Genomic DNA, 27,608 nt, shown 5'->3' on the forward strand with positions numbered 1-27,608 from the left:
CCCAGAACCCGCGCGGGAAAAAAAGGTCCTGTCCCCGGCCTGGCCGGGGCCGCGTCTTCATAGTCTCTACCCACCCCTAAACAGGCAGCGCTTTCGGGTTTTACTAGTGAGATTTCTTCCGGGAGAAGGGGGCACGGGGAGGCGGGAGGGAGGGAGGGTATCCTCGGTATTCTAAGGACGGCTAGGACCCGGCTTTTCCTAAATAGGGCCCTTGCTTCTACCTTTTCCTAGATTTAACCAACGAAAAATCTGCTTGGGCCAAAGCGCTAAATTGGAGTGTGGAGGTGGGGGATCCGCCCCTCCCAGAGCCCCAGTTCCCCTCCGCGGCTTTTACCCACTCCCAAACCTTCATCGCTTGCTTGGGGAGGGTCGTCGACCTGGGATCGAGTGTCCGTTATGCCACAATTAACCCAGGTAGATTTCGCACCGTGTGATCCCGCTTCCCTTTCTCCCCAAACTGCTCCCCGAAAAACTTCAAGGGTGAAAGTGCATCAAAATGAAGTATGAGAGTTTGTCTTAGGGAGTCTATTTAATATTATTTTACATATTATCTGTTCCTTTATTGATTTGGTGTAAAATCAATCCGGTTTCTATGCTGGGTGGATGAAAAGGGGGTGGGGGTTGCGCTCAGCGATATCGAGAGCCACAGCCACCATTCTCACGGCCCCTTAATAGCTGCACGTAGAAGCAGAGGCAAGCGCTTTTCTAAGTTGATGTAGTCGAGAAATAGATACACATTAATCAAAAAGGAAGAAGGAAAGACTATCCCGGATAGTTTAATAGTAACAGGAACAAAGATGACGCGAACCCCATTAAATGAAACAATACTATTTTCATTCAATTGATCGCAAAGTGTCTTCAATTAATAACTTGGCACTTATTTAAAAGGTTTAACAGAGGTGAAATCGAAACATTTTGTACCAACAACACATCATGAAATAACAGCATCTTCTTCTGCTTAAAATAACTTAATACACTAGAAAAAATATGGCAAATATAAATAACTTTGTTTTCATGGAGAACAAATAGTTACAAAGCTCAACCGCATACCAAAGTTCAGTTAAAAGAGCTTTTCCTCTTTCTTGTAAATTAGAAAAAAAAAAAAAAGCTAAGGAGGCTTTCTAGTGATTGGGATACAGATTGCTTAGTCCAGGGTACCCCAGTTTAAATAGTTACATGAATTGAAACAAAAAAAATTACTTGAATATACACCTTTGTGTGATAAAATGCAAATGTTGAAAGTCAACCATCAGTTCACACATTATAGCCAAAATAAACTTTGTTTGTGTGTATCAACATATTTTACACAAACCTACTGCCTGTATCTAGTTGGGTATTATTTAAGGTGAGTGTGACAGGATAGAGAGGGGGAAATAAAGCAAGGTTTCCAAATAGGACATCAGGAAATCAGCAGGAGGGAGTACAAGAAAGGAGAAGGAGAGGGGACTATCATTGATTGAGCGCCTACTATGTGCCAGGAGCCGTGTGAGGCGCTGTACCTTTATTACTTCATTTGGTCTTCTTTTCTTTTTCCTTTCCCCACATTTTCTGCCCGCCTCCGTCTTCTTGGGACAGAGTGTAGACTTTTTCCCTTCCGACCTTTTTCTTTTGTCCGACAGGATCAAAGATGGGGCAAAAATTATAGATTTGATATACATCAATTTCCAGATGCTTTTGGTATTGTTTTTCGTACTGAAGATGAAAATGGAGTAAGTGCATGTGAGTAAAGCAGGGAGCAGGGAGACACCAACAATGGAATACAAGTAACATGCAAAACCGGAATTTACTGTCAGCAGTCTGGACAGTGCTGCCATAATAATTTCTCAGAGAAATCATTGTCTGTGGTAACATTTTTTGTATTAATATCATTTTTTTTTCCTCTCCTCGTTTTTATATTGTCTTCCCTCTTCTTACTCTTCCATACGTGGTGGTTTTTAACTCAAAGCATCTGATTCAACGTAAAAGGAGGCCCGCCTCTCTTATCAAATTTCTTGTATTAAAGTGAACTTCGCAGAAAAAGGTCAGTTTCAAAACCTGTGAACTTCCCAGCTGCGCACTTTTTAAATCTTAATTCTTTAAATAAGTATACCTCTTCCTTCTGTTTTGCCTTTTTTAGCCCATTAAAAAAAACATACACTTTAAGTTGATACTCCCCCCCCCCCATTCTCTCGAGATTCGTCCGGGTTATTTTTCCATATTTTTAAATGTATAAAATACTTTAATTTTTAAAATTTGTTTTTGTTCCTTGGTTCTTTCTCCGATTTCAACTTCTGCCAAATAGCAGTAAGTTCCCTTTCTCTTTTTTCTTTCTGGTTTGTCTTTTCTACTTTTTTTTTTTTTTTTTTTTGCTCATTTTTTATTAACAGGATTTTTATTTCTACGCGAGTCCATCGTTGCAGCTTTGCCGTGAGCCACACTCCGCTGTCCCAGCGCTCCGTTGTTCAGTCTCTCTCCAGACTTCCCGAAAACTTGCCCCTATGAAGCCGAATTCTACGCCCTTGGGTAGGTGAATGGTCAGGAGCCACAGAGCTGGTGCGCCTAGTGGGATTCAAGGTCCCGCGCGGAGTCTCGCCCTCCGAGTCCGGGATGTGGAAGGCGGCAAAGGCCGGTCAGCGGGGCGGAAATAGGGTCGGTTCCGGAGGTCCGGAGGGGTTAAACGGAAAAGCAGCGGGGCACGGAGGATTTGCAGGGTGCGTGCCGCGCTGGAAGCGCGACGTTGGTGCTGGCGTTGGCGTCACAGACCCAGGGCGGCAGCGTGCTTTTTGGCTTTCAGTCTGAGATCGGCGATGCTGGAGTTCTTGCTGGTGGTCTTGGCTGCGGCGGCGGCAGCCACCACAGAGGCGGCGGAGGCTGAGTCCGCGGCCAGCGTGGCTAGCGGCAGTCCGAAGGGCGGCGCCGGGAACATCATATAGGGCGCGTGCGCGGCCAGGTGCGGGTGCAGGTGGTGGTGCGCGTGCGCCACGGCGCTGTCCAGCTGCAGCTGCGCCTGAACCTGAAAGGACAAGGGCGTCACGTTGCAATGACTATCCTAGGGTGACAACAGAATAGAAACAGAGCATTAACGGCGTCCAGCTTGGCGAGGGGGAAGGCTGGGGCTGGGGACAGGAGAGGGGAGTTCGGCTGACCTTCTCAGTCTGTTACTGAATCTGGGGCGCCACAGGGATACTCCGGTGCGCCAGAGTCTCTGCAACTCTTCAGCACGTCTTATCTCCCTTGGCCCTAGGGGACTCCTGTCTGCAGGAATGTGGCCGCCCCCCTCGGGAACTGGGCCCATCAGAGGGCAACATTGCTATTGTGTTAAAACATCGCCCTCCTCAAAATTACAAAAGTAATTTGGAAAGGCTCTCTTGATGTCATCATACACCTCTTACCCATTAAAGCACTGAAGTACTAACAAGCAAACTATAAAACTTTTCCCTGTCACTTGGGGACATTATTGCATCTTCATCACAACTGGCACAATTGTTAGTACTTCTAACCTTTACTGCTATAACAATTACCCTTGTTATAAAGCAGATCTTCTTAAAAAATGCAGATTCTGATTCAGAAGGTCTGCATTGGGACCTGAGATTCTGCATTTCTAACAATCTCCCAGGTGGTGCTGGTGCTGCAGGCCTGCAGATCACTTTCTGAGTAGTAAGGGTCTCCTTTTTAGATCCCACACTCTCTCCAATCATTCCCTCTTGCTTCAAAAGCCTAGCATTGGGATGCTAGCTAGAGTCCTGTGGTGCCAAGAGAGCTAAGATCTCCCTAACAGTAACCGTCAATACATGGGTACACCCGTGTGTCTCCCCAGTCCAGGGTGCTGCCAACTGAGAGCTAATTCTTGACTTCACAGCCCTACCAAGCAGGGGTCCCAGCTGAGGAGGGGGAAGGTCAGGCACTGGTTGGGTAAGGATTGAGCCCTTAGGCTTGGAGAGCAGGAGCGTTTAGAGCACTGGGATTTCCAAGGATTAAATCATTGCTGCAGGCTGTCCTTTTAACATGTTGTCTTAAAGGTTACTTTATGCCTAAGAAAGGGATTGCAGAGGCAGGACATCCCTGGGAAGACCAAGGCTTCCCTCTCTACTGAGATGAAGCTTTGTTTGCAGAGACAGGTTTAAAAAATCAAGTATGAGTTGGAAGTACTTTTATTTATTTACTTTTCTTTTGTCAGAGACATTTAATGTGACTAAGAGGTAGGAAATACCTAGAAAAATATTTAGAAAGTTGCCTTAGAAAACGCCTTAGGACTAACCTCTGTATTGGATCTGACAAAATCTTAATAAAAGGCTTTTCCTTCCTCTCCCCAAGTGCAATCTTTAGTGCATTTTTAAAGGACCAGTCGCTGGCCTCAGGCTTCTGCAGGTTTCCCATGAGGAAAGAAAGGACTAGGCATGTAGGCCCTTGACATTTTATAGGTTTTTAAAGGGGAGTAGATTTCACTATATCATCTCAAAATTATTCTTCAACCACATGGACACCAACATGGGACTCAAAGAGAGGGTATATTCAACAATTCAAGCAAAATCCAGGTCTTTTTACAGTTAAAAACAAGTTGAAACTGGGCTATACTTGCCTGCTGAAATGGCATCCTTAAAGCACCTACATTGACATAGGGCGCAACTCTACAAGCTTCAAACTGGCTGGCAGCCCCTATGAGAACACCTGTAAAAAAATAGGGAACAAAACACAATAATGTGAGGATAACATTTCCAGCATTGTTTTCCAGGATTCCAAATAATACCAAGATAGAACAAATTCTTTTGGAATTGGACTGTTATCTTCCTAAATAGCTGCCATAATTAAAATAAATGTAATGTACTTCCAAACTTTAGGACTCTCATTAACTGCCTTCAGAGCAGATTTTTAAATAGAGACCATGATTATCTTTCAGAGTTTCTTTCTGACTTTGTATAACAATATTGCCCAGTTCTCTTTTTACTTAGAATATCAGATGTCCTTTGAGAAGCATACCTTTATGGAGTTGATTTTCTTGTTTTCTACATTTTGCTCTTCGATTTTGAAACCAAACCTACAAATTGGAAAAATAAAATAAAACCTAGATGTTATGAACTCCTTTAATTACCAAAGTACAATGAAAAAACAGTAGTGTTTTAGGCAAGAATTGAGAGATATAGCAAACAATATTTGAATTATAAAAAACACTCTCAATTTCCAAAGTCAAATAATGTAAATGAATGACAAAAGTAGATTTCATAGACTTTTGCAAGATAAATTGTTTCTTGATAAATTACTATTAGTCCTGGTTTCATCTTTCTACATTAGAGTCCCCAAGGCCTAAAACTCTCCATGATACCTGATACTAAAGCGATAATGGGTTTAGATGTTCGCCCAGTAAGACCTGAGAAGAATGTGCTCATTAATAGCCTGTAATATTAATTAGCTTCATCTTCAAGAAAAACCAAACACCAAAGCAAATAGTGACTCTGTTTTTTTTTGGGGGGGGGGAGATAAAAGTGGGGGAAGAGTTAATTAGTGCCATAAAAGCATCACTACAAAGAAGTTTAGGATTTCTCTGTTCCTCTGTGCAGCAGAGTGTAACACAGTAGCAGAATAATTGTACCATTATCATGATAATCTAATTTGCTTCTATAGAAAAAATCTACTGCTTACATTAGGGTAATAGAAAATAACCCTAAAATTTAAAGAAAGGTATGAAAAAATGAAGACCAGTAATAAAGTTCATTTCTTATGAGAAAAACAAAAACAAAAACAATAGTCTGTGTAAAGGGGAAGGTAGGAAGGTATGAATCAAGTAACTCCTGGAAACTGTCTTCTCCCAGATATTACCTTCTTAAATAAACTTGCGAACTTTTAGAGGCAGTATGACAGATTTTTAAAAATTCATACAAAGCTTGCTTTTACACTCCAATCATACAGCATTATGTTCCAATAATACAGCATATTGACTGATTCACAAATTAAGGTTTGAAAAAAACTATAAAAGAAAAATACTGCTTCAGAGCTTTTTCTTGTTTTTGAAAGCAAGTGTCATAGTCAATGTAAATCTTCAAAAATTCCCCTGCCATTTAGTGTAATAGAAGGGGAGATTTCATGCCAGGGTGGCATCCTTTGTATAACTCACATGGCCTGAGGCTTCTTGCCTCTTTTTTCCCCTGGAAGAGTTGGAACTGAGAAACTAATGCTCATAACTGTAATAATTATCATCGTGTCTTTAAGGGGTTGCTGAGCCTCTAGAGATTTCAGTACACACAGCAAAGCAGCAAAGGCTTAAAAAGGAAGAGCAGAGCCTTCTATTGACGGCTGTGATGACCAAGGCAGCCTATTATTACTTTTCCCCTTCAACGTGACTGCTCTGTTTTTGTCCTGATCCTATTACAAGATGCGGGGAAGCCCCCTAAGAATTGCATAGTTTGCTGCAGATGGTGGTCTCTCTGCCCAGAGACCCCGGGAGTATCTGTTACAGTGATACTTTGTAACAGCTGCAGATGTTCAGGCCTAAAACTGCTCCATGTGTTCAAACAAATAATGACCATCATTTTCTCCTATTTTATTATTTGAGCGGAAATACAATCTGAAACATTTAAATGTTTTCTCCATAAAAGTAGAAGGATATATATGCATGTATATATATAATTTTCTACCTTGAATGCCCCCAAAGCCTATTGCCATTACTTTCATCCCCACAACCAGTAAGAAAACAAAAAATAAAAAACAAAAAACCTGTTCCAATCCTAACTTCATCACGTAAGGCACTTGTTGGGTGTTGGACTGTGGGAATGCCAATATTAAGATAGTGAGTTGTTTTAAAATCAAGTTTCTGTAGGTTCAGGTTTGCTGTCTTGGTTAAGTGAGGGAACAAAGAGTGACCAAAATGCATTTATTTCTCTATTGTTTTACACACAGTTTGAGATCGACTGCTAACGGCAAACTGTAAATTTCCACACTTAACAGTTGCTAATTTTCTTTATAGTCTGTACATCTATAAACCTAATTGGCATATCCGCTTGGCAACCCTAGACCCCGGAGCAGGCCCTCAAGGAAAACCAACTCAGGCGAACAAAATATTCGTTGTAACTTTTAAGGCATCCAGAAGATAAAACGTTTTCTGTGGGATTTTTTTTAAGGCTTATAAAAGTAGGCCCATTAGGATTAAACCACATTAAAGGCATCGTAAGGCGAGGGGAGGGGGTGTGGTTTATAGAAACTCTGGGAGCAAGCCCAGCACAGCTTTCTTCTGCTGGGAACATATGTTGGGATGGGGTGGGGGTAGGCTACAAGACTAAGATTTACTTTGGAAAATAAGACCTCTAGTAAAGATATCCCTTCCCTTCTCACCTTACTCGAGACTCTTGAACCTGCGCCCTCTGTGTGTGTCTCCCAAGCTGCCTCTCTAACCCCCGAGTGCCCCTCCACCACTCCCTGGGCCCTGCCTTGACCTCCTCACAGCTGGATACCTGCACTCGGGCTTCGGACAGCCCCAGCCGTTGGCTCAGTTCCTCGCGCATGAAAGCGTCCGGGTAGTGGGTCTCATCAAAAAGCCTCTCCAGTTCGTTGAGTTGTTCCAAAGTGAAATTGGTCCGACTTCGCCTCTGCTTGATTTTGGTCTGGCCTTCGTCCTCCATCCCTTTTGCATCCTCTTTGCGATCCTTCAGCTCTGGGGACACTGGAGGGGGCACCACAAATAGAGCCACGCGTATGTCCACGTGCGCACACAGACACACAGACACACACACACACACACACAGACACACACAAGGACAAAAACAACACAGCAAATCCTGTTACCAGATTTGTCTCCAAAAGGATGGAGGATCCTGCCCCCTCCTGGAGTTCCTGGCCAGTCCCTCACCCTGTCCTGAGGAAGAAGATTCTGGAGACGCGAAAAGATCAACTCTGGGCGGCCGCCTGCCCCCGGCTATTCACCCACTCACCCCTTCGCAACTGTAGCCTCAACTCACCTCCTCACTGTCCACTCCACCGTCCCCTGCCCACCCCCGCGAACCCCAAATCCATTCCATTCAACCTCTCTCGCGCTCACCCTCTCCCACGCACACAGAATCAAAAGCATCGCGCGGGGCCAGACACAGAACCCGGTAAGGGCAGAAGGGCGCGGCGAGGCCATGCACTGGCCTCTCACCGGCTATTCCCAGAGAGCTGGGCCATTCTCAGGCCAGCTCCGGCCACCGCTGGCTCTCTGTTTCTCTCAAACTTGCTGCTCTAATTTGGGAACAATTGGGCCCAAGGGTTGCAGCGGCTGAACAAGACCCGGGTGCTGAGCGGTACTGGGAGCCGCATCTCAGGGCTTTCGATGCTGACCCAGGGCTCGAGCCTAACCCTGCGGAGGGCCCACGGGCGGCCAGGCAGTCCCTAACCCTCATGCCGGACATTGGGAGCCTGAGCAGAGGAGCCCACGCCATGTTGACTGCCTGAAGGGCTTGCGGCTCACGCCAGGCCAAAAGGCGAGTGGCGGAAAACTAGCTTCGCGAGGCGCGCGAAATAGACCGCTCCCTCTGTTCTCTCCTTCTCCCTCCCCACTGGAAAGGCGGACTCGACCCTGAATGCTTAAACCCACAGAGATCAACAGGTTCAAGCGGAACATTCGTGATCCTTGGTTTCTATTGGTTGCTCAAAGCCTTTTCATGCATCCAGCAGCTCGGTTGTTTAATAAAATATGCATTTTTTTTTCGGCTTTGGGTTTGCACACATCCGTTGCTACTTTACTGTCCTTCCTTCTCCTCCCTTTAAAAACAGCTCTGCGAATGTGAGCATACAGAGTCACCCGAGGGATAGGGATATATATATGAATATATATATATATGTATATATATATAGGCCAAGGGGCAGTGATCAGGGGAGCCCATATCAACATAAGCTGCCCTCTGGAACCTTCATCCTCTGCGCCTGAGTCGGAGCCTTGGGTTTTTAAGGTGTCAAAGCTGAGTTTAGATAGTCGAGAGGCTGTTTGCAGTTCTTCCTAGCCCAGGATCCCAGTCAGCATGGGTGTTAAAAATCATTTCCGGAAGAGCCGGCCTGCAGAGAAATTAATACTTGTCCTGAGCTTGGAAATCAACAATCCCAGGACTGTGTCTGCCCGGGTTCAGACCCTAAGGGCGCGATGCGGCGGGCTGGTGTACCCAGGGCCTGGAGCTGCAGACTCACGCCTGGGAGGCTGCACTGAGCCGCCTGACAGTTGTGCCATCATTTTCCAAATTTAGGAGGATCTGCTGCCTGGTCTGGGGGAAGAAGAGCTTCTAGATCCCAGCCCAGTCTAGCATTCTAGCTATGGTGATCTTAAGTGTTGTCCGCATTTCTTGTACTCAGAGTTCGTTTTATGGACATTTGTCCTTCCAGCGGGAAGGAAGCGGATAACATTATAGCAAATACTCGGAGCCAAGTTAATAAGAAAATATTTGCACTGATATTGTAATGAAATTTAAATATGAAAACACATCCTTCAGATTCTGCCAAAGGGTTGAGAAGGCTTTGTCTATTTCGTGTCATCCACAGTGGATGCCTCTCAAACTTTTGGAGCTTCAAAGAGAAAGATGTCCACATTTCTACTTGATTAATAGACTTAATAGACTCTATTTCGCCCCCAAATTTCCATTTATTGGCCTAAACAGGAACAGACCGTGTTATAAACAAGTTAATTGCTTGCTTAAATATGTGATTCTACGCATGTCACATATTTTCTTAATTGGAAAAATATGGCAGCACACCAGTTACTGCAGGCACCAAGTGCCAGATTAATTTTATTGTTGAACTCTTTTGAATTGGTACAGGACGCTCCACCATTTAGATAAAGCCATTTCCTAACACTTTGCTGGCACCAGAGGATTTCTCACCACCCCCCTCCGACAAAACCAGAGTACTAAATGATTCGAAACAGCAATGGAATTGTGTAAATATCGAAAAACCAACCAAAAAAAAAAAGGAGCCTAACGCGTCTCCAGAGAGAAACAGCCTAGCCTGCCTTGGCCCTGTTCAATCTTAATAGCTCAAAGAGAATGAGAAGTTTTGACCTCCAAGATCCCAGAAGCCAGGATCTTCGTCGAGTTCGAGTGGATCTCAGCCGCGGCCCGAAACCCTGGGGCGACCCGAGGGTGAAATCTCTCTCTCCTTCCTCTCTTTTTCTGTCTTTCTCAGGCCTAGGAAAGGGGCTCCTTCAAACTAGGCGCTAGATGCGAACCGTAATCCCGCCGCCTGGCCCAGCTGCTGTCAGCACCCCCGCCGCAGCCGGGCCCAGCGAACTTCCCCATCCGCCCGCTGGACGTCTGGGCTGCCGGCCCATCCTCCGGCTAGTGAAATGCGCTACAGTGGAATGGAAATAGCGGGAGCATCTGAGAAAGACGCGCTCAAACCCCACGCCCCCCGTCTTCACATACACTCGGACCCCACCCACGGCCGTGCACACCACCGGACTTCCACCCCTCCATCATCACTCTAGCTTCCAAAGCTGGAGTCCAAGGGCCCTCTCCGCGTCCCGCCCCTCTCCCCCTGGGCCTCGGGGTCCTCTCCCGCCTGAGAGGAGTCAGGAAGGCGGGAAGGGGAATCGCGGCTGGGGGTTTAGGCCGTTACCCTCGGTGAGCCGCGGGCTGCCCGGTTCCCTGCTTCTCTCAGCGGCGCCCATGTCCAGCTCCCGGACGGGAGAGCGCCCTCCTCCAGCTCCTCCGCCTGCTCCTCCTCCTCCTGCACCTCCTCCGCCTCCTCCGCCTCCGCCTCCGCCTCCTCCTCCGCCGCCGCCTCCGCCGGCCGCCCGGACTGCCGGGCTGCTGCGGTCGTCGCGGCCCGGCTCGGCGCAGCCCGTCGGCTCCTTGGTCCCGCGCAGCGGCCCGCTCTCCAGCACCTCTCGGTACGTGATCGCCTCCTTCTTCTCCTTCACTTTCTGGTCAAAAGACTTAGAGACGAACGCCGTAAGTTCTTCCATCGCCGCCGATGCCGGTCAGCCCCGCGCTCAACCTCTCCCAGCCGAGCCCCGCTCTTTTTTTCCTTCTTCTTTTTTTACTGCTCCAGCCCCCCCAATAATAACACATCAATGGGGCAGGGGGTGGGGGAGGAGCTGGAGGAGGAGGAAGAAGAAGAAGAAGAAAAAGAAGAGAAGAAAGAAGAAAGAGGAGGAGAAGTAGGAGAAAAAGAAGTAAGAAGAAGAGGAGGAGGAGGAGGAGGAGGAGGAGGAGGAGGAGGAGGAGGAGGAAGAGGGAAGGGGCGGAGGCCGCCGGAGGGAAATGGGAACTGATGCTTCCCTGCCGGAGCGCGCTTGTTCAATGTTAAGATCTTTGACAATTCTAACTGCGGAGAGTTCAGATCTGATAGCAATGCTGCGCTTGAAGTCTCACTATTTATACTTCGCAAAGGCGGCCCCTTGTTCTGAGTAAATTACCTCCCCTCCGCAACTCGGAGGGAGCCCCTTCCTGGGGAAGCACCCGCACCACTACCTGGGGGTGGGGGAGTGGGGGTTGGGAGGGAGGAAGAGAGGGAGAGAGGGAGAAAAAGAGAGAGAGATTGAGATTGATTGAGGCTGGAGTCCAGGCAGGCTGGAGCTGGAGTGGGAGGGCAGAGAAGGGGACGGGAGGGGGCGGGAAGAGGAGGCTGGTCCCAGGCCGTCCGGGTTTTCAGATAGCCTCGGCCGCCTGTGCTCCTGGCCATTAATCCAGGATTGACGAGAATCCCTAATTAATTTAATTAGGCGTGGATTTTGCGTTGGTGTCACGATTCAGTTAAACACTGGGGAGCTGAACCTACTCCGCCGGGGCGTGGCCAAGAGGAAACTGACAAGTGCGCGGCCGCTGGAGTCAGTCGGGTATCCGGACTCCGCATCCCACCCCACAACCTCGCACCGCGTCAGGGTGCAGCGCAACTGTTCCTCCCTGCCTTGCTGCCAGGCTTCCTTGACCTGCGTTAGGCGCCCCGCACCCCAGTTCCGTATCCTGACCCTGTTGTCCCAATCCTACATCCTCGCTCCTCCCACCCTACAACCCACACAACCCGGCAACCTGGGTTCACAAACCTGCCCAGAGTCAGGGTACTTTACAGCTTCCCAGCCCAGCGCGGCTCCTTAAGGAGACTTCCCGGCTCGCAGCCAGAGCTGAGTCTGGGTCTTCACTAAGCTCCTCGCCCCGGGGAGTTTGTGATTCACCCACTACTCGCGCCCTGGAGCCCAAGCCGACACCTCTACAGACAAACCCAACTCGTACGCGCCAGTCTATTTAACACATTTCCCGAGCAGCTGTTCCCTGACAGATTCCATTTTTAAAGTGTTTCCTTAGCCCCTGGTCAAGGACAGTTTGACTTCGTTCCTTCTTTGAGGTCTCAGGATCCTGACCCCTTTTCCCTTAAAACTCCCTGCACCCAGACCCCTCCCACAATTAACTACAGGAGTTCTTTAGTATCCTCAGAAACAGTCTAGTTGATTTCCTAATTTTGAAAAGCAAATTATTTCCTCCCTCTTTGAGTTTGAAAAAAATTCACGTTAAGTTTACACCCCATCTAATTTTACTTACCATGGACTATTCAAAAAGAGGGTCACCAGGAGAAAGGTTTCTCTCTCTCTCTCTCTGTCAAAGCCACAATTTAAAACTTTATTCCTGGACTATTTTCATCGAAATAGTTTGTTATATGGAAGTAACATCTATATTACTGAGTCATTTGTACTGTGTAGGACAAAGCTTGCAGTGAGCAGTGTGGCCATGTATATATCTCACACAAGAATATTTACATAGGAAAGTTATAATTACTTGAGTCTACAAACAAATATATCTCTTCAAGTGTGGTTTGGGGGACATTTTCAAGTAGTATGAATATTAGTGCAGGTTTTCTTCTGATGTTAAAGGTAACTTGTTCATCTTCTTGGATCTGATACTCTCAGTAAAAATAAAAGCAACTACAGAACTTTGATAGGTATACTTCTGCCCATCAGTTAAAGCATGAACACGAAGTTAACAGATAATTTGAGAACTGTCATCAAAGCAACCTGAGTCATTTGTAAAAAGAGAAAACAATTATAACAATATATTAATGGTTCTAGAATATATACAAATAGAGGTTGTATGTATCTTTGTCATACTTTACTACTCTTCAGATTAAAATGTTCACATTTAGTGAATTTAAGGAAAATGAAAATCATACTTTTTAAAAAGTATTTAACATTTTAAAATGTTACTTTGCCTTTTTTTTCTTTTGAATTCTGAAGTTATCCTTTGTTCTTCTTAAAACATTTGTTGCTGTATTTAGGAGAAATAATTAAAATCTTTAAGTTTCCAGTAGCAATAGCTTTTAGGTATTAATGAATTACATGAGTGCTTGCTTCTATTTTATCAGACTACAAAAGAGACTCAAATACTCACATTTTCCAAAGTTATATGAATTTAGAAACATGATTTTATACTTAGTCGTGGTTTACTACTTGTAACCACTTCAATTCTGATATTATCAGAGAGGAATAACCATAATCTTTAATCCTTTGTGAAAATCCATTTTTCAGATTTTTTAGCAGAATGACCAGGAACGGGGTCAGCTAAATGGACGTGGTGCTCAAAGAGCTCTGAAACTGAGGTGTTAAATATGTATTCACAAACAGCTCCAACATAACCACAGTTAGAAGTCTGGCAAGGGATCAGGAGACTCACTAGCTACTTTTTAAATTCCATCTACTACTGAGCTTGAGGGAAAGATGACCATTTTAAGGGTGATCAGGGAAGGCTCAGACCAATCATCGTGTAGTTCACACCAAATTGATTTTCCCATAGATTTTCCTAGCATATTGGCTTTTTGTATATATTTAGGAATAGTGGTGTTAATATCAGATGGGGCTGTGAGAAATCTGCAGTGTCTCACCACAGATTCCCACTGGCCCAAGGGAAGTTTAGTTAAAAACAACATCAACAAGGTTCTTAAAATGCTTATGAAGTTCTAATGATGTTGTTTCATTAGATAAAAAATATTTTCTTGAGACAGGGTATTTCAAAATGTAATTTTGGTAAAAAACATTGAATAACGTTTAGTTGACAGCCTGCAGACAGATACAGGAGTTCCAATAAATTCAGGACCCCACGGGGCTCCCCAGCTCTTGAATTATTTAAAATAAACACGTAGTGTAGTAGTTAAGTTTTAAAACGGTCCCTCGAAACTGGTTATTTAAGGTACAGCGGAAAACTGTAGCTTGGATATCATATCAGTTGTGAACGAGCTGGTTCTCACAGTCGACCCAAACCAAGGCCAAGAGTTTATTCACCTCCTTTCCTTTTCTTACAGATAAATAATGTAGTATGAGTTACAGAAAATGCTGAATCGCTGTAATTTCTATTGGCTTAAATAACAAAAAACCTATATATTGAATTTTTCTTTCAGAAGAAACCTCGTCCCCCTGCCCCAGGCAGCCTTCTCCCCTTCCTCCACCAACCAGTTAACTTTAATATGGGAAACTAATTTGCACCCAACCTGTGAATGCCTTCACCTTCAGGGTAGAAGAAACACCGATTTTAATGCATTTTTGCAAATAAATCATTAGAGTTTAATCACACACGACTCTATACAGACACAGTCCCATGATTTATTATCGTTGGGCTAGTTTCCTCCTCCCTCAGAGTGAGATAACCAATTTCGCTACGTGTGGTGTCTTAAACATAACTTCCTACGATGCAGATTTGTTTACTGATTATCTAAGACGATAGCGACGATTACTAAGGCAATAACACTTTTCAGTCTCCACCTTTATTGCTTTTTGGCAACAAGAAAATCAAATAAGCAAGCACGCAAACCCAACACCAAACAAAAAATTGGCGGCGTGACAATCTACTCCCTCCGCACTCCTCTAACTCCTGGCAGCCTCTATCGATGCACTCGGAAGCTCGGCTGGCGCTGCCTGGCGCTGGAACCAGGAAGGCGGTGAGCTTAAACTGAAGCAAGTTCGGAGGACGGCAGCGGCGCCCAGATTTGAAGGAACGTTTTTTGGTCTGTGGCGCTTGCAAGTCCACGGGAAGCGTGAGGCCGAAGGCCGGGACCCAGGTGATGCCGGCATCTGGAGTCCGGGAGGCAGTGCCTGCGGGCGCAAGGTTCCGAGGCCCGGCTCCGGCGAGAGGCGGCGCGGGGCCTGGCGCAGTCCGCCAGGAAGGCGGCTTGGAGTGGGGGTGGTGGGGGTGGTGGGGGTGGTGGGTGGTGGCCGCGAGGCGTGCGGAGCGGCGCAGTACGCATGCGCCCCGCACCTGGCGCTTTCTGACCCCTGAAGTTCGAGCTGGGGCCTTTGGGTGGTGGGTAGCTGTAGAGTAGTTCGCGGTCGCAGGCCTCAAGCTAGGCCTTTTGTCTGCTGGTGGTGAGGGAGAGTTAACTAGCTCTTCATCCCCTACCCAACCCACACCTCCATCCGCATCCCCAGTGCCTGGTCCTCGATCACTGCTTTTGAGTTTCTGTGCTCATCTTGAAGTACGTGGTTGGTGCTTCGTCACTAGCTATAGGTAGGATGGAGCAAGAGGGAAGCTGCAACCTGGTGCACTCTACTCCGCTCACTCTGCTGTCGGTACTTGAGATGCACCTCTTTCACTCCCTATCCCCCTTCCTGGCTAGCACTCTTGCTGAGAGATAGGTGGTGCTGGGTGAGATAGACTTTCTAAGTTCCTTAACATATAAATATACTCGCACTAAACGTTCCCCGTTTCCTTGACTTCAGAATTTGTGGCCTTGTGGTCATATTACTACCCTTATGGGCTACCTTAAGAGCACATGGCTACCCTTAAACTCTGTTTGCTTTGGTGAGAGGTTATAATGCACTATTTATACATGTTGCTGACTCATGATTTTAGGTCAACCTTAACATAATTTCTATCTCAGAGGTTATATATATTTAAATGTACACTGGAAACCTAAATTTTTTGTTGTTATTGCATTTTCAGAATTAGCACCAACCTATTAGAGTTTCAACTAACTAGGTACTGGGTATTTACATAAATCAAATATCTTTTGCGTTACAAAAAAGTATTCCAGCTGTCATCTTTGAACTTAGACCTAAAAGCTCTAAGTGAAGGGGATATGCAGAATTCTCAGGTTTAAGGATTTGAACAGATATGACAGGTGCAACCTTGTGGGGAAACTGTGTATCCCTTCTAGCCTTAGGTCTATAAATATTCACTTTCTTTACAAGCAAAGGAGATTTCCTGCTAAGTGATAACACTTTACTACTGTTATGTTCTTCAGTAAGAGAGCTAAAAATGTTTGAAATAGAAAAAAAAAATAAAGGCAGCTGGTACCTATTAATTGGCCTTACCGATTCCACCAGTCTTAGCAAAGAGTTGTGTTATGAGTTGGAAAACTTATGTAATGATTTTGTTACAGTAGATGTATAGATATATTTTCTGCTTTCATTTTCAAACCATTGGAGAGAAATTCTTACGACTGAATGCTTTTTAAAAAAAGAGATGCTAGTCTACAAATTTTTAGTTATGATAGGAGGAGTGTTTTTGAGAATTCTATATATCTTTTGAATTTTGTTGTGTTATCTTAAATTAGAATTTTACCACAGATCTTTTTCTGCTTTTGCATGGTTTTGTACTTATTTGTGGATTTCTTCCTATGCTAAAATGGTATTAACCCCACTTTTACTTTACCTCTTTGAGGTGGATTTCCCATTGACATGACTGTTCTTTTTTTTTTAAGCCATGTGTCCAAGATAGAAAAAGTATAGTTTGATATACTAATGAATGAATAGTGGAGAAATAATTATAAACTGTCATGTTCTCTAGGAATCTTTGTTCTCTCTAACTGCCTGTTTTCTGAAAAAGGCTAACTTTAGCTTCTTGTACCTTTATTAATAACTAGACAGAGGAACTACTTGTGTATGCCTTTGAGCTTTCTTTTGAATGACCACATCTTGGCTTCATGTCTTTAGTCAGTCACTTAAACTTTACAGTGAGATGTTTTTGTAAATGGATGTTCTGCTGTAGTCGTTACCTGTCCTGGTTTCAGTTTTGTAGTGGGAGTATTTGGGTGAGGTTTGCAACCATGAGACTGTAATCAGGGAGTACTAGAAGACAGAGTGAGGACAGAAAACCAAGAGCTTTAGGAGTTCTGTACCTGTAGTTGCATTTTCTGTTTACAGGTAGATTGAAAAATTGTTAGCTTGTGGGGCTCCTAAAAATCTCTGCTCAGTTCATTATTGCCCTTATCAGAAATGTCTTTCCATGTACTGTACCTTAACAGTGGAGTTAAGTATAAGGAGTTCTTTCTTACTAGTAGTGTGTAATAAAAATTGATGACATGACTTGAATGAGAAGTATATTCAATTATATGCCAATGATATTATGGAAATCCAGAGGTGAATATATATTGAGGGGGGTGAGTAGGAATTCAGTACCTGTCATTGATAGAGAAGACAATTTTTGATTTTTTAAAATTTATTTATTTGACAGAGACACAGCGAGAGAGGGAACACAAGCAGGGGGAGTGGGGGAGGGAGAAGCAGGCTTCCTGCTGAGCAGGGAGCCTAATGCAGGCCTCCATCCCAGGACCCTGGGGTCATGACCTGAGCTGAAGGCAGATGCTTAACGGACTGAGCCACCCAGGCACCCCGAAAAGACAATTTTTGGATCTACCTCTCATTTGCTCTTGTTCAGTTTTCTGAATAAATATTTGGAGTTAACTATAATAAAGAAATGTAGTGGGCTTTTGCAGTCTCTTGAGATTGATTATACTTCAGAGTAATTTTTCTGAAGTGTAAATATATTACTTGAAAATATAATTTGGTGACATGGATTTTAAACTTTTTTTTTACTTAGTGTCTCTAAGGAAGGGTTTTGTATCTACCATTAACTTTTCTGGGTTAAATATAATCATTCTTCTATTATGGGTGAATTATGTTGTTTGAAATTAAAACAAAGGAAAATTTATACCCACCTCCTATTCTCTTTTTTTCCCATTCAACAAGATACATAATAAGATCTGTGTCCTTTTCTTTCTACTTCTTTATGCTTTATATAGGGGCTTAATAAGCTGGGCAAGAAAGGAGAGTGGAAATAACTGTAGATACCTTAGAGCAGTGGTTCTCAAACTTTCTAGTTTTAGGATTCCTTTACACTCTTAAAAATTATTGTGGACCCCAAGAACTTTTATCTACGTGGGCTATATCTATAAATATTGCCTTACTAGTAATTAAATGAGCAAATTTTAAAATATTTATTAATCAACTTAAAAATAATAATAAGCCCATTACATGGTAACATAAATAACACATTTGATATGAAAAATAACTACATTTTCCAAAACAAACTTGGTGAGAAAAGTGGCATTATTTTCCACTTTTGCAACTCTCTAATGTCTGGCTTAATAGAAGACAATTGGATTCTTATATCTCCTCCTGTGTGCAATCCATCATGATGAGTTATTTTGATTGAAATATATAAAGAAAATCTGGATTCACAAAGATATGGTATTGGAAGAAGAAGTATTTTAATAGCCTTTGCACATAATTACTTCTTTGATACTACACCAAAACTTGACAAGTAGTAGTTTCTTTTTTTTATTTTTTTTTAAGATTTTATTATTTATTCATGAGAGACAGAGAGAGGCAGAGGGAGAAGCAGGCCTGATGCGGGACTCAATCCCAGGACCCTGGGATCGTGACCTGAGCTGAACAAAGGCAGACGCTTAACTGACTGAGCCACCCAGGTGCGCCTCAAGTAGTAGTTTCTTAAAAGTTGGTTGTAATCTGGTATTTGAAACCATGTCAATGACTTCATAGTCTATCACATTAAAATATGTAGGTTTGTCTTGCACTGTGAGTGGATTTTTTTTTACCCCTGCATGATTCTGTGAGATCCTGAATTGGCCTATGGGAGAACAGTGGTTCACTGGGTTATGTATACCTTCTAAATTTTGACAGTCTTTATTATGTAATTAAAAAAAATTCACATCTCTTAATATCACCACTGATCTCAACAGAGAAATCTTCAAGTGCTGACTGGGAAGCCACTCTCATGGTGGTGGATACAAGTTATCCTAAATTCTCACTTTTGCTTGAGAGCTCAAATTTTATCATTGGCAACAAATAATGTCAGTTTTCCTTGAAATGAAAGACTCTCTTCATTCATTTTTGGGCAAATGTCTGCCTAATACCCAAGTCTGAATAGTCATAGTTAGTTCTTTAAAAGTAGTGTTTCATGATAAAAGCTAGTTCAATTTGAAATTCATTTGTATAAACACTTTTTCTCAAAATAACCATTCTTTAGTATAACAGTAGCGGGTAACTGTAGTTCCCATTTCATCACATGATATTAAGAAGATGTGTGCTCAAGGGTTGAAATTTAATGAAATTAATGATTTTTACTGTTTTATCAAGGACATTCTTAAGTGAAACTGGCTTAAAAAAATTTCTTTTAAACTGTGTGTTGCCGTGAAGAATATAATGATACTAGTGAAGTTTGGTGCCCTTGCCTTGATTCCTGTTAAGGCACCAGCTGTTTTGCCTACTATTGCTTTTATTTACATCATCAGTACAAAAGTCAACACAGTGAAAAAGATAAATCATGTTTCAGTGTTAGAGTGAAAATAGTTTTGACCTCTTAGATCGCCTGAAAGGGTTTTAGAAGGACCCTCAGGGGTCTACGGACCCCATTTTGAGAATTTCTCTTACATTTCTAGGATAAGCTAGAGGGCAAGGATTTTTGTCTCTTGTTGCCTGATGTATCTCTTATACCTAGGTCTGCTATCATCCTGAGACTTTATACCTATCTCTAGTATTAGATTTTCCGAATCTGGATCATCTTTGTTGGTTTACTCTCTCCTTTTGGTGGAGCACATCCTCTACTAGCTTCCTAAGAAACGGTGAGTGCAAGGTATAATTTTGAGACTGCATATTTGAACGTGTCTTTATTCTTTTTTTTTTTTTTTTAAAGATTTTGTTTATTTGACAGAGAGAGACAGCGAGAGAGGGAACACAAGCAGAGGGAGTGGGAGAGGGAGAAGCAGGCTTCCCGCCGAGCAGGGAGCCCGATGCAGGGCTCGGCTCGATCCCAGGATTCTGGGATCATGACCTGAGCTGAAGGCAGACGCTTAACGACTGAGCCACCCAGGCGCCCCGAACGTGTCTTTATTCTGATCTCTTATTAGATCGGTGATTGGGCTGGATATCGAGAGGTTGAAAGTCATTTTCACTTAGATATGTGAAGGCAAGTCTCTTTTTGTTTTCTGTGTTGCTGTTGAGAAGCCTTTTGTGATTACCCCATTTTTTTGTTGCTGTTGAAAAGCCTTTTGTGATTACCCCATTTTTTTCTCTTAAGAAGTTTCTAGGATTTATATATGGATGTCTGAATTTTTTGGAGATATGTGTGCTATATGTCTATTTTTTTTTTTTTTAAGATTTATTTATTTTAGAGAGCTCGCACGTGAGCTGGGGGAAGGGCAGAGGGAGAGAGAGAATCTTCAAACTCCCCACTGAGTATGGAACTTTAGGTGGGGAGGGGACCTCAGTCCCAGGACCCTGAGACCCTGAGATCCTGAGCTGAAACCAAAAGCTGGCCACTTAACCGACTAAGCCACCCAGGTGCCCCTGGTGTATATCTTTTATTAATTCATTGTCCTGGGGATTTAAAGCAATTAATATCTTTCAATTCTAGAAATTCTTTTGAATTGTTCTTTGGGTATTTTTCTTTATCTCTTTCTGTGTTCTTTTTTTATGGAATGCATATCGATTGGATATTGCACTTTCTGGATTGATCCTCTTTTACCTCCTGTTTTTTATCTTTTTCTTTCTACTTTCTGTGAGTCCTTTGACCTTATCTTCTAACCCCATTGTATTTTTTATTACAAATTATCATTTGTTTAAATTTAAAGCTTTCCTGTTCTTTGGGTGTTCCTCCTGTTCTTGTTTGTTGGATCATCTTCTCGGGTTTCTGAGGATAGTAACAGTAATTTTTTTCCGCATGTTCTTTGTTTACTACAAGTTGCTTTTTTTCTTTCTTTTTTGGTTTCTGTCTCTTATGATAAAGGCTTTCATCACGTGACTAGTTATCTTTTGTTGTATAATTGCTAAAAAGTTTAAAAAGCTTACAGAGAAAAGTTTACTGTGTTTAAGGTTTGGGTTTGGTAACTGGTGGGCATGGTTATAGGGTGATTGGATAAGGGCCTGGCCTTTTTTTGGGGGGGGACCTTCAAATATTTATATACCTTTTTTCAACTACTGTTCAGGTTTCCAAAGAATCCTTTGCCAGAATTCTTGGATCCAAGCTCATGGAGTGCTGCAGTATTTACCATTAGATTGAAGACCTTCACTTTCCTTTAACTTTTAGTTTAGCAGTTTAGGATCTTTCTGCCCTCTTTTATGTGCCCCTGGACCTGTGCTTCATTGTTTCGTTATTTTCCTAAAAAACCCCACCTTTCCTGCTGGGATTGGGGAGGAGTAGTCACTTGTCTGGTTTGGGTGGGGGAGGGGGCTTGGGCGATTACTTTTACAGATTTTCAACTCGTTCTCTGTGTTTTAGTCTCATGACCTGTTGTGCCTGCTATGGTATCTGGTGTCTCAAATTCCTGAGCCTTTCTGATTTTTGCTGTGTGAATTGGCTTTTCACTTGTTGGAATTCTTTGCAGTTGTGTGATATTCAACTTTCTTAGCTCCAAATCCGCCATCTGGTTTTCATTTGTTAAAAATTTATTGACATATCTTGTCTACTGTTCCTGTTGTTTTCTCTTTTAGTCTCTTAATTCTTGTGAATTTATACTTTTTTATACTTTCACTCTCATTTTAGTATTTTTTAACCAGATAATAAGATTATAATAAAAACTCATCTTAAATGGTTATTTGTCGGTTAAGAAAATTCATAACTGTCTAAAGATGAAAACAAGAAAGGAAGGAAAAGCCAGGAAATAGGAAAACTTAGGTGATTGTTATAACTCAATTATGTACACATTCTTTAATGGAAATATACATACACACAGATGTTATATATCATATATATGTGTGAATATTTAAATATGTATATATGTACATTTATATTGTTTATATATGTATAATTTCATAATCATAGTATTTTGAAGCTGGAAGGGGTCATCATGATCTTTTAACTAGTGCATTTCATTTTTCAGTGAGGAAACTGGCTTAGATACACTAGTGATTTACTGAAAGTTTCAAAACCAAGTCTTTCCAATATTTTGTTAACTGTAAATTGTTAGAACTGTGAACATCTTGGAGGTTCAGAACTATATTTAAAGTCTAATTCTGGTTCTAGGTAAATAGCTTAGAATTTTGAATTTAATCCTGACAGCAGTTTTCAAGTGGTATTGTATTAGAGTCAGGGAGGGGATGGCTCCTCTGACAATTCTGAAAACAAAGCTGTAATTGAACACATTGCTTTGTTTATAGCAATGATATTAACTTATTTTGAATAAATATTAAAGGGGGAGACGATCCATGAGAGACTATGGACTCTGAGAAACAAACTGAGGGTTCTAGAGGGGAAGGGGGTGGGGGGATGGGTTAGCCTGGTGATGGGTATTAAAGAGGGCACGTATTGAATGGAGCACTGGGTGTCATATGCAAACAATGAATCATGGAACACTACATCAAAAACTAATGTATGGTGATTAACATAACATAATAAAAATATTAAAGGGAAGCATGAGATTTTTATTTATCTGATCCATTAACTGTTTATGTTAACCATTACATAAGATGGATCTTGCTTTTATGTGACATTGAAAGATCGCTAATAACTACTTTGGTAAAATAAGTGAGATTGCGTATGGGACTCTGAAGGCTAATTTTGAAGTGAGACAAGTAAGCTTCTTATCAAATAAGTTAATTCTTAAGTATAAAAATCTTAAGTTATTTTTATGTATGTTTTTTCCTTTTGTATAATAAATATACAAACGTTGCCACAGTCATATAGAAAATCATGTAAAATAAAAAAATTACCCAGTTTCATCACTTCAATATTATCAGTTATTTTGGGGGTAGTTGGTTGAGAGTTGGTGGCTCAGTAGGTTAAGAGTCTGCCTTCGGCTTGGGTCATGATGCCAGGGTCCTAGAAACCAGCCCCATGTCAGGCTCCCTGCTCAGTGGAGTGTCTGCTTCTCCCTCTTCCTCTCCCTCTGCCCCTCCCCTCCACTTGCATTCTCACTCACTCTCAATTAAATAAATAAAATCTTAAAAAAAAAATTATCAATCATTTTCAATTTTGCTGTTACTCATATGTACACACATACATATACACATATATGTATACATATATATATTGGGGGGGAGGGACAGGGGGATAGGGACAGAGAGCATCTTAAGCAGGCTCCACCCCTAGCACAGAGCCTGACACAGGGCTTGATCTCACAACCCTGAGATTGTGACCTGAGCTGAAATCAAGAGTTAGACACTTAACCTGCTGAGCCACCCAGGTGCCCCTCATAGGTGCATATTTTCGTAAATTGTAGTCTCTGTGGATATGGTTTTAATAATGTTATAATGAATAGTTTCATGAATATAGTTTCCTTTTAAGAAAAACTTTGTAGATATATTCTTAGAAGTAGGATTGCTTTGTCAAAAAAAATCAACATTTTTATGACTCATTTTTATGAACTAGCAGTGTGCAGAATTGACTGACTTCAACTTTAGTACTTTATTATTATTTTTTTAAAGATTTTATTTATTTATTTGACGGAGAGAGAGAGCACAAGCAGGGGGAGCGGGAAAGGGAGAAGCAGACTCCCTGCCGAGCAGGGAACCTGATGCAGGGCTCAATCCCAGGACCCTGGGATCATGATCTGAGCCGAAGGCAGATGAGTCGCTTTACTGACTGAGCCACCCAGGTGCTCCCAACTTTAGTACTGTAGTGAACATTTCCTCCCTCCCTCAGATTTCACCAGTGAAATGGTGATAGTGCATTGTTTCAGTTTGCACTTTGTTGATGACTAATGAGGTTTTATCCATTTAAAAATTTAGAATTTTTAGTTAGAAAAATATAATTCTAAAAGATAGTAAAATATTTTTTATATTTAAGGAATGTGGAAATGAAGGATTAGTGGTTGATCCCTAAACCAAGTATTATATAATTAATGATAAGTGCAACTTACAAGAAAATTATTATGAGGTGTTCTCAGGATTAACTCTTTTGAGAGATATTTGGAAAAATTATGGACAAATTTAAACTGTTCATAAATTATAAAAACAGTTAATTGATAATCCTAGAAAACTATACTACAGCAATTTCTCATGTCTTGTCAATAAGCCAAGTACATTTAAAGTTGACCTTTTAAATTTTTACAGAGTTCTACAAAAATTAGGTTAAATTTCATCCATTGTGCCATTGTGCTAGAACTAATTTTCTTTGAATTTGAACTTAGAGAAATGGGACGCCGGTCATCAGATACTGAAGAAGAAAGCAGAAGCAAGAGAAAAAAGAAACACCGTAGACGGTCATCTTCAAGTAGTTCTTCAGATAGTAGAACATATAGCCGAAAGAAAGGTGGAAGGAAATCAAGGTCAAAGTCAAGATCTTGGTCCAGAGATCTTCAGCCTCGCTCTCATTCATATGATAGAAGGTGATATTCATAATTTTCACTTATATAGTAATGAGAGTAACATTCTTTGGAGTTCATATGTTTTTGTACTTTTAATTTTTCTGGGTAAAACATTTTTCTTTTAGTAGTTATATATTTATGAGGGTTAAGTCCCAACCTAAAAGTTTATTTTGTTTTGTTTTGTTTAATTTTTACTTTTTCATTTGGGTGTGTTGTGTTAGTTTCAGGTTTACAATTTAGCGATTTGACAAATTTATATATTATGCTGTGTTCACAAGTATAGCTCCCATCTGTCCCATTATATTGCCATTACAGTATCATTGACTATATTCCTTATGCTCAGCTTTTTGTTCCTACGTTTTACTCATTTCATGACTGGAGGCCTGTATCTCCCTTTCCCCTTCACCCATTTGGTACAACCCCTCCCTCCCACAAAGGTTTTCCTTTTTGCCAGGCCCAATCCATGGGTCTAGTGTCTTCTTCCTTTGTCTGTTCTTTGTAGGTGTAAACTGGTATAGTTCTCATAACATATTATCTGATAATATTTGGAAGGATTGTATACTACTGAGCACCCATAATGTCTTAATTAGTAGCTGATCCAATCACTAAATTAGGAATCAGTCATCTGACTTCTCCACAGGAATAACATTTTATCTCTATTTGCTTCTAGGAAGGATTTAGAAATAGTAAAAATGAGATGATTCTTTAGAATCTAGATGATTTCTCTTTAATGGCTGTAAAAAAATTTTTTTCTAAAGATTTTATTTGAGAGAGAGTGAAACAGAGAGAACACGAGCAGGGTGAGGGGCAGAGGGAGAAGCGGATTCCCAGCTGAGCAGGGAGCCTGATGTGGGGCTTGATCCCAGGACCCCGAGATCATGACCCGAGCCGAAGGCAGACACGTAACCAACTGAGCCACCCAGACGCCCGTAAACATTTTTTTTATAGCAATGACATTTGATTATATTTTATTTCAGACGCAGGCATCGATCAAGCAGTAGCTCTTCTTATGGCTCTAGAAGAAAACGAAGTCGAAGTCGTTCAAGGGGTCGAGGGAAATCCTATAGAGTTCAGAGATCTAGGTCAAAAAGCAGAACAAGAAGGTATGCCATCTCATATTTATTGCTTTGTAACAGACTGTTTCCAAACTTAGTGATCTAAAGCAACAATCACTTAAGTTCTCATTTTATGATTTTGACTGAGTTCAGCTGGCAGTTCTTTTGCTAGTCTCATCTGGGGTCACTCATCGTCATTGGCTTCTCATCCTCCGTTAGGCCAGACTGGGCTTTTTCACATGATGGAGGTAATTGTTGAAGAATGTAAGCAAAGAAGCTGTAAAACCTTGCAAGATCTTGCCTCAGTGTGTTATGGAATGAGTTTGTGTCCCCCATAAATTTGTATGTTGAAGTCCCAACCCCCAATGTAGCAATATTTGAAGATAGGGTCGTTATTGGAGGTATTTAAGGTTAAGGTTAAATGAGGTCATAGGGTGGAGCTTTAATCCTCTAGGGCTGGTGGCCTTATAAGAAGAGGAAGAGAGAGACTTTCTCTCTATATGAGTATGCAGTCAAAGGAAAGGCCATGTGAAGACACAGTGAAAGGGTGGATATTTACCATCTTTTCAGCCAGGAAGGCAGCCCTTACCAGGAATCAAATCAGCTGGCATCTTCATTTTGGACTTACAGCCTCCAGAACCATGAGAAATACATTTCTGTTGTTTTAGCTGTCCAGTCTGCAGTATTTTGTTATTGCAGCCAGAACAGACTAATACACAGACTAATACTCCACCTGCGTTTTTTTGCTGTGCTCAACGGTCAATAATAAAGAAAATAGCCTATCTGGAGTCAGTTGTACATTTGGGCAATGGTAGAAAATTTGGTTGAATAGGATGGGGACTATGGTATTGATGGACTTGATAAAAGAGGCATTCAGAAATTATTGAAGGTTTTTGAGCAGAAGAATGTTAGGATGAAAAGCATTTTAGGCTGATCAGTTTCTTTTCTCTGCTTAGTTCTTCATACTACTATTAGGCTCTACTTGTGGGGGTATGTTAGCAGCCTGGTTTTGTTATTTAGGGCACAAAATTTTATAAATCATTGTGTGAATCTGAAGTTGGATAATAGCAGTAAAGTTCAAATGTTTAGCTTTCTGGCCTTGTGTTATTTGGCCTCAGCCTCCTGTCGTTTGTCATACTCCATGGCTAAGCCACTCTGGTGTTACATGCCTTTTTTTTTCCATTCAGGTCCCCAAGTTGCTAGCTTTGTTTATTTGAGCATGCTTTTACTTCCCCTTTCTTGCGGTATCTATACTTTGTGAAGCCTTTCTATTCTTTAAAGTTTAGTTCTATTTAACCTTTAATTCTTTCTCAATCCTTTTTTGATTTTTCACTCCCAAGTCAGATTTAATCCCTCCTTTTTTGACCCCCCATCACATGTGGTTCCTGATTTTTAACAGTTATATTTTGAATACTATGTTTTGTTATTCTCACATATTATAAATTCTTGCAGGGGGATCCTCTTATTACCTAGCAAAATGCCATGCACGTGCCTTGATTTGAGTGAATGTTTAATTGGGGAAATGAAGTTAGGTAGAGCACTTGGTTTTGTAGCAAGAAAATGTTTTATTGATTTGTAGAAGGGAAGCTTTATTTTGGATGTATTGATTTGTCTAAAAAGAGGCTGATTACCAGAAAATAACTTCAATTGAAGTTTCCATCAGTGGGAACAAAAATAATAATTCATGCTTTTTATGGTCTTTTTTAGTTTATAAAGTATTTTCACATATACTCCCATGTATTTTCACATGTATCAGTCATTTATAGTTTCATTCCAAGCATCAGGGTCTTAACGGAGGGAACTTTTGTAACCATTGGAAGGGCTCAGGGAATTAGGGAAGCTGTCACTGATTATTTTAACTTGAAGCATGGCAGCTGGTTGTTTGCTCAGAAGTCACCGGAAGTTTTAAGTACTCTTTCAGTTTGTAGCACCGAAGTGGGTGATTCTCAAAATACTCACCTGGAAGCTGTTTTTCTGCCCAGTTATCTACTTACAACTGTCTCCAAAGGCGAATGTTAATTTCTTTTCTTTTGCAATGCAAGGAAGACCTTAAAAAGAGTAGCAGTGATGTCTAGTCAACCATAAACTATCTAGCACATA

General features: G+C 41.9%; 2 protein-coding genes across 3 annotated transcripts in view; one reads left to right on the forward strand and one right to left on the reverse strand.

Moving 5' to 3' along the window:
* Positions 1 to 752: 752 nt before the first annotated feature.
* SHOX2 (SHOX homeobox 2) lies at positions 753 to 11,083 on the reverse strand. Of its 2 annotated transcripts, none has more exons than XM_081828630.1 (5): positions 10,546 to 11,083; positions 7,422 to 7,630; positions 4,957 to 5,014; positions 4,559 to 4,647; positions 753 to 2,992 (listed from the first exon to the last, which is right to left on the reverse strand). In XM_081828630.1, the coding sequence occupies exons 1-5, from the start codon at positions 10,892 to 10,894 to the stop codon at positions 2,735 to 2,737; spliced, it is 963 nt and encodes a 320-aa protein (XP_081684756.1). In that variant the 5' UTR covers positions 10,895 to 11,083; the 3' UTR covers positions 753 to 2,734. The 2 variants fall into 2 exon arrangements, with proteins under 2 accessions (XP_081684756.1, XP_006731275.1); XM_006731212.3 differs by having other exon boundaries at positions 753 to 3,028.
* A 3,711-nt stretch (positions 11,084 to 14,794) lies between these two features.
* Positions 14,795 to 27,608, forward strand: part of RSRC1 (arginine and serine rich coiled-coil 1) — a 408,321-nt gene continuing 395,507 nt past the window's right edge. The window contains exons 1-3 of the mRNA XM_081828722.1: positions 14,795 to 14,970; positions 24,279 to 24,474; positions 25,431 to 25,556. Coding sequence (XP_081684848.1) covers positions 24,281 to 24,474; positions 25,431 to 25,556 — 320 coding nt within the window. The 5' untranslated portion in view covers positions 14,795 to 14,970; positions 24,279 to 24,280. The remainder of the gene's footprint in view (positions 14,971 to 24,278; positions 24,475 to 25,430; positions 25,557 to 27,608) is intronic.

This window comes from Leptonychotes weddellii, chromosome 1 (genome assembly GCF_054177405.1).
Source record: "Leptonychotes weddellii isolate Sample4059 chromosome 1, ASM5417740v2, whole genome shotgun sequence".
Lineage (NCBI taxonomy): Eukaryota > Metazoa > Chordata > Mammalia > Carnivora > Phocidae > Leptonychotes > Leptonychotes weddellii.